Source organism: Brachycentrus maculatus, unplaced genomic scaffold (genome assembly GCF_059751285.1).
Source record: "Brachycentrus maculatus isolate JH-2025_06_01 unplaced genomic scaffold, ASM5975128v1 h1tg000172l, whole genome shotgun sequence".
Classification (NCBI taxonomy): Eukaryota; Metazoa; Arthropoda; class Insecta; order Trichoptera; family Brachycentridae; genus Brachycentrus; species Brachycentrus maculatus.
Window position 1 is genome coordinate 1,458,021 of NW_028280925.1, and position 7,767 is coordinate 1,465,787.

Here is a 7,767-nt window from a genome sequence, read left to right on the forward strand (position 1 = left end):
TGAATTTACCCTTCATTAGTTATTTTTCATGGCTGTGAATTTTTGTTTTTGCCAAGATTTGAATGTTTAAATTGCAAAAGATTTATTTATGAATTATTTGATATTGAGCTCAATCGATTGAATATAAGGAAATAATGTTTTATATTTTAATGCAGAAGTGCATTAAAGCTTGCAAAGAAAAATATTATCTTAATATATTATTTCACTATTAGGATATTCATATATTGTTATATTAAACCTCCAAATGTTATGTATTGATTTATGTGATGTCAGAGAAATGAATGAAACACTAGATTTTTTGTCACCAGCAAACCGTGTGTGTTGAGTACGATGGCATGTTACTTCCTTTTAGATAAATATTACGGGTATATAGGCACGGGTAAATATGCTATAATTAAAATTAATTGTAAACCTAGATTTATCTGAGTTAACTTAGCATTACTGAATTCTGTTGGGTAAACACCGAAAACTGACAAATAAAATTGCATTTGCAGTTTACTCGTGTACACCTAGTCTACCAAATGCTGATTGGATAATGTTAAAAAAAAACGCAGAAAATAAAAGTACAATATAAGTGAGTCAGGGAAAAACAAATGAACAAAATATTTGTATGTGTAAATTTTATTATTTAATAAAGTACCAAGCAAATTGTATACTAAATTTAAAAACCCAACTTATCCTTAGCTAACCTTAGATTACCCGGGTAGTGTTGGGTATATGAGATGAATGTTTTTTTTAAATCTCAAAAAAGATGACGAAGAATATGGAAGTCTGGGCATATACGGGGCTTGTGACCGTCAAAGGCTAGTTTAAGAGATCACTTTACACACTGTCACATTCACCGATTCTGCCCACGATTGACAACCACAGTACTCAAATTCTTGGAAATTCTTTACTTATAGATATAAACATTGTACACGAATCACTAAATAAAAATATGATAAATAACTCCTATAATTGGATATATTCCAGAATTGTGAAAAAGTATTTGCACACTCTCAAAATATTGTTTATGTAGGATTTTTTCATTTCAATGTGTGATAACATAACATTGAAAATATTTTGTAAATACTTAGTTCACTTAAAAAATACTCTTTTATAATTAGTACATAAAAAAAGTGTCAATGGTAGAAAAGGGACAGCAGACAACGTGCTATAAGCATCCCTTCTGGCACAGAGAGAGTATTGTGACCAAGGCCTTGTCGTCGTTCTTGTCCCACAAAACACGTAATGGCACGATCCCAGCGCTTCGCCTATCTGTACGGAAATACCCAGACATTATAGCATTATTCCCCCACCCGCCGCATTCATTATCACCATCCTCGTCATCAGCACCTCGTCCCCAAGACTCTATAAGACTTGCTCCTGTCCTAGATACAGCATCAGATCTCGCACTGATTCCCCAGACGTCGGATCCTGGCTGAAATCTTAGATAGAATCTGCCAAGTAGGGCAAAAAATCCAACCCAACATTGTAGTGTTTTTGTTTTTGCTGGGTTTTATAATTTATCTTTTTGCTCAATTCGATTGGCTGTGAACGCTTAGAAGTACAATATATTAAAATGGTACGTGGACTTACGTGAAACTAGTGTATGCATATTATTCGTTAACAGTGCTTTGTGTATCAAGTGATTTTAATAGTAGATTCTTGTTTTAAAACAAGAACATTCATTATTTATTAAATAAATATTCGTAATTTTTCTTGTTTATTTTTTTAACACCATAATAAGTTTAAGAATTCTACTCTAATGCATGTTAAAAAAATAATATTCCGTACTTGTATATTTATCATATACTGATATGTAAAATATTTTTTGTTGCACATATCATGTTTTTGAGAAATATTTGGATAATCTAAATACTTTCAACTATTTTCCACAAAGAGCTTAATAAGCTTTATTGTTTTTAAAAAACATTCGTGATTTATTATAATTTTTAAATACATGAAAAAGTTTAATAATCCTACTCCAATTCATGTTTTTTTTAATACAAAAGTATTCATCATAATCAGACTATATTTTTTGTATAATTTTTGGTAATGTCATATTTTTAAGAAACATAAAATATTTTTAATTACTAAAAAATAAATTATTTTTTACAGGAAGAGCTTAATAAGGAACAGATTGCCCGTAAGTATTCAATTTAATAATATTATAACTTAAATTCATAAATATTAATTCATGTTTATATTCATTTGTTTTATTTTGAATTAAATTACATATAAATTCATCGTAGTCATTGATTGTTAATTTCAAATAAAATATTGATTATGCAACTAAAAAATTGATCGAAGAAACAGATTTTCTTTCTATTTTATATCATTCATACTATCAGATACAAATTATTCAACTCACGAATGATAATGATATATAAATAAATTTTATAGGTATCTCAACTTAAGACAAAACGCCTTTCGTTTTTATTCGAAAGAAAACTGAAATTCCCAGGGCTTACGACCAGACATTTGGTTGGCTTAATTGATAACTTTATAAATTTGTAAAACATTGACCATTCTTTCCATTATTGAACATCAATATTGTATAAATTTTTGAAAGATGTCTATTTATATGCACTTTTGTTGTACTCCTTTCTTATGTTTGTCAAAATTTTAATAGATTTGGAATTTGTGATGTATGCTCTGAAATGCTCAGGGTTTCATCTCCTTTCGAACAAAATAACGATAGGTGATTTGTCTTAAGTTGAGACAGATATAAAATAGATTTTTTCTATTATATATATAATATTTCGAAAGTTTTTCTACTGTCAATCATGTACTATTGGAAAAATTAAGTTCTCAATTACAACTTCATTCATCTAAGCCCACAAATGCTTTTTTTGAAATCTCCTCATATTATATTATTTGTATAATATGAAAAACATGAATTTCTTACAGTCCTGAAGAACGCTTTCGATGCCTTCGATCAGGAGAAAAAAGGCTGCATCGGAACTGTGATGGTGGGAACCATTCTAGGAATGTTGGGCATTTCCCTCACAGAAGAGATGTTGGCTGATATCATCGCCGAAGTTGATGAAGATGGTTCGTTCTAAAGCGCTTAAAATCCCCTTTATAATGGAATAAAATGAAAAATATTGTAAAAAAATAGAAAAATGTTGGAGCTGTCCTTTCGTAACTATTAAAAACTGTTCCAGATTCCTATGCTTTTTACTAATCACGTGAGCTTTTTAACCCCTAATCCCTGCTATATAAAAACCCATGCTTTATTAAAATATAAGAAATTTTTCTTGATTTTTCTGCTGATACTTTGTGGCACATTTCATAAACTTTATAAAATAAATATAACAAAATCATTGTTTTTAACCACCTTTATATTTGATACTATTTTTTTAAAAGGTTTGGACAGCAACTTTTTCTTATTCAGGGATGGATACGTGTTAAAGTTAAAACAGAGAAACTGATTTTTTTTTGTTTTAAATTAAAAACGTATCTATCCACGAAGAAGAAAGGGTGCTTCTCAAGATCGATTGGAAAAAACAGTACCAAAAGTAGAGTTAAAAACAAAGTTTAAGTTTTGTCTATCTTATTAACTTAAGAAATCGTTTAAACGACTTAAAAATGACATTCTTTCATTGCTAAGATAATCAATTACCTTTTGAAAGTCAACGTTATATTTTTGGCTTATATTTGACTTTTTATGTAGGGAAATTCAAACAATTACGGAAGATATTTCAAAAATCAGCTTTTAAATTAAAATAATTATTAAGCCCTCGATTTGGTATTCACATTTATAACTTTGAAATTCAAATCGTTTCAATTATTACTTAATTTACTCAACCTCAGTTTCAATTGAATACTTACTTTTTTTAGTTTTAATTACTCTTGAAAAAAAGCGGACTGTTTTATTGAATTCACGATAATTAACAGTTATAATAAGAAATACTGAAACACTGTAATTATACTCTTGATTCACTTAGTTGAGTGTGAATTCAATTGAATAAATGTGAAAAGAAAAGGCAGTATGATTAATAATTTGCTTATTTATATTTCTACGAATTACCAAAATATACTCTGAAAATATTTTTATAATGGACTAAAAAAGAATGCAGAAAATACAAAACTACCCACATTGAAAAAGATGTGAAAAATGAAAAAAAAAGCATTTTAAATGTGACGAGGTTAAAATAATTAAGAAAATCCTTTGTGATTTAAAGAAAATTGGCATAAAAAATTGACATCAAAATAACTGTTTCATGTATGTTAAAATTTTAAAATTTTAGCTTATAGTCAAAATATAACGAAAAATCTTTATATATTGACTAGAAGCTTTTTCTCAAGAATCCATTTTTATCATTTTGGTAGAATATCAACCCTCAACGCCTTTCACTGAGTGTTTTCAATACAGAAATTAATGAAATGAAGTAGTAAAGAGTATATGAAAAAAAGTACCTACATATTTAATTTATCCCTCGTAACTAGTAATTTTGAAAAAATATTTATGAATACTGTCATATTCTGTAATATGAATAACTACACATCTTAGAAATCTTTTTAAATTTCATTTTTCATAAGAAAATAAATATTGCTCTTTATATGATATGAAATTTTCAGTAATTATTTTAAGGAGGGTAAAACTTAATACGGAATAAATTTAAAATGTAATAAAACATCAACTTTATAGCTTTTACCGCATTTATTTTATTTGATCAGTGACCGGGTTTCGTCATAACTGGCATCATTTAACTGGTAGTATATATCATCAGTCTGAACATGTCGTCAGCGAAGAAACCCGGTCATTGGTAAAATAAAATAAATGTGAGAATAGCTATATAGTTTATGTTACATTATTTAATATGTTTTGTTTTATTCCGACAATTATTGGTGGAAATCTATCAAGAATAGTCAGGACCAAACATAAATCTAATTAAACAAAAAGTTTTTTAGTTACTTGTAAATATTTCTTTCATAAATTGATTCGGCAGTCACTTTGTGGTATTATCTATCCATTTTTAATCCAAATTTTACCTAGTAAATACCACTTTTTCTTAAAATTTACTGTGACACGTGTTTCGATGCATTCCGCATCATTTTGAAAATGATTTTTGAAAATGCTGTTTGAAAATGATACGGAATGCATCGAAGCACGTGTCACAGTTAATATTAATAAATAATAGTATTTACTAGGTAAAACTTTAATTTAAAAATATTTCTTAAATATTTCTTACTGTGCAATTTACTTCATAGGCCATTTTGTTTATTTCGTGTTTAATTAATAACAGGATCTGGTGAACTAGAATTCGAAGAATTCGTTACATTAGCGTCTAGATTCATGGTAGAAGAAGATGCTGAGGCGATGCAAGCAGAACTGAAGGAAGCTTTCAGATTATACGACAAGGAAGGTAATGATAATAAATATCACATCAAAATAAACTGCATTTATCCACGTTCTAATTAATTTAATGAACGCTGTTTATGTTGGAGCCATTGTGTGCCAAAATCTACACACAATATTATTGTACACACGCACACATACATACACTATAACTTGTGTGTAAAGGTATTATAAATCAGATCTTAAAATAACAATTTCAAGGAATTTAATAAACGTTTATACATTTCTCAATTTAATTAATTTCGCAATATCATATTAAGACCTTTAAAAACTTTATAATTGGAATAAGTTAAATCGTAAACGCAGTGTTATATTTTCACTGAAAATGAGTTTATTGTTCAAAATAAGTAGAAAACATTTTTATTTTTAAATTAGTAACTGACCGTTTATTCGATTTCTCATTAAAATTATTATATTTACACAAAAGGATTCAAATGTTCATTTGTTCAAAATCTCAGATATTCTCAGGTTATTCATTGATTGCGTTGAAATTTTGACACATTAATACGCGTGTTTTTAAACATATACACCTATGAAAGGTCTTTTACATTTGATAAGAATAAACATATTTCAAACCACTTTTAACGCAATTGTAGCGTTACCTGTCAAAGATAACAACAACATGCGTAATAATTAACATTATTAATATGAAATCATTATACAATATTTGTATAAATATTTGTTTCACAAGCATTGTAAAGGGTACAAATTAGGAATGTGTGTATTTTTAAATTTCATCAGACCGTTGAGTAACGTATCTTATACATAAAAAATGACGTATAATATGTAGTATTGTATAAAACCCTTTTCTTTTAAAAAGTAATATTCTTTGAACGGAATATGGCAATTAAAAAGTTTATTTTTAATGGATGGAATGAAAATTTAAAATTCTTTTTTTTAATATTTTTTTGATTATAAGATTTAATGAAAATGATATTTAAAAATAATTTTTCGGTTACAGTAATATCAAAGCATATTTTGTATAACATTCTTTTTCACGTTGTTGTAAAAGTACTTAAATATATTTAATCATCCAAGGTAACGGATACATCACCACAGCTGTACTGAGAGAGATTTTGAAGGAGCTGGACGATAAAATCACTGCCGAAGATCTGGACATGATGATTGAAGAAATCGACTCCGACGGCTCAGGAACAGTTGACTTCGATGGTAAATTTCAATTTTAATATAGAGTGTGCTCAAAACTTTGTATAGTTCATATTTTATGTGTAAGGTGTATATAACCTTATATCTAAACTTAAGTTCATTTAACACTCTCCTTATCATTCATCGTTCACTTTGTGTAATGCCACTTAAAATACTTATTTATTACTACCGGTTCGGAATAACCATTTCATAATAACATAGGTCAAATGTATACTAAACTGGAATTGTTACAGTCATTCTTACGATGTATGTTTATAAAACTACATCTATTTTATTATTATTGAAGTAGTGTTTTAAGTGTTATTACAAAGGTAAACGTTGAATGACGAGGAGAGTGCTATATTACCATACCACAAAGTTAACAATGCTTTTAAAATACATTTTGTAAAGTTTATTTGTTTATTATATTTTAATCAATAATATGAATATTGAAATATTAATAAGCTTGGGATTTAAAATAGCTTTTTGAGCAATTTAAAAAGCTTACATTTTTAATGAATCATTTTGATTAAAGCATAAATTGATGATCTACCCTTTTAATACAATAGCGAATGGATACTGAATTTTCTTATTATTACTATAGTAAGTTTTCATTTTTTATGATTTACTTATTTCGTTTTCTTTTTTGCAGAATTCATGGAAGTTATGACTGGAGGAGACGATTGAATAATTCTATTATATTTTATTAATTTATATAATATTTATCGTCGATTAATTATCTATTTTCACAAATTTGAAAACTGTAATAATTAATTGATAATTTGTGATAATAATTTATTTTGTGTATTTATTTAAATTGTGTTATTTATTATATAATGACACTCACAATATGTTATTTTAAAATGAATTACTTTTGTTCTTTTTTATTAGGCGAACATTTTATACAAAATGTGAGTTTTAATACTGTGAATAAAGTTGTTTAATAAATTTGTCCATATGTTTTATTTTTTCTATACCTTTGTTTTTCTACCGTTTAATTTATTTTAAATATTACAATATCATCATGAAATTCTGATTTTGCTTTAAAAACTTAATATTCACATTACATACAATAAAGTGGTGTTTTTTTAATTCTGCAAGATGAGATTGTTTTATTTCAAAAACTTAAGATTGTAAAAAATTATTTTGTTGTTTTTTAAAAAAAATATTAAATATATCTAAATAATAAACCAACTCAAAATTATTGATATTTTGTTATATCGTTACGTTTATTGCAAATTTATTCAACGAAGAAAATTATCTATCCAATGAAT

The 7,767-nt window shown here is 27.0% G+C and overlaps 1 protein-coding gene across 1 annotated transcript; it reads left to right on the forward strand.

Moving 5' to 3' along the window:
• Positions 1 to 1,399: 1,399 nt before the first annotated feature.
• On the forward strand, positions 1,400 to 7,437 carry LOC148308278 (troponin C, isoallergen Bla g 6.0201-like). Its single transcript, XM_088262064.1, has 6 exons — positions 1,400 to 1,564; positions 2,101 to 2,128; positions 2,893 to 3,036; positions 5,235 to 5,354; positions 6,386 to 6,517; positions 7,146 to 7,437. The coding sequence occupies exons 1-6, from the start codon at positions 1,562 to 1,564 to the stop codon at positions 7,178 to 7,180; spliced, it is 462 nt and encodes a 153-aa protein (XP_088118190.1). The 5' UTR covers positions 1,400 to 1,561; the 3' UTR covers positions 7,181 to 7,437.
• The last annotated feature ends 330 nt before the right edge of the window (positions 7,438 to 7,767 follow it).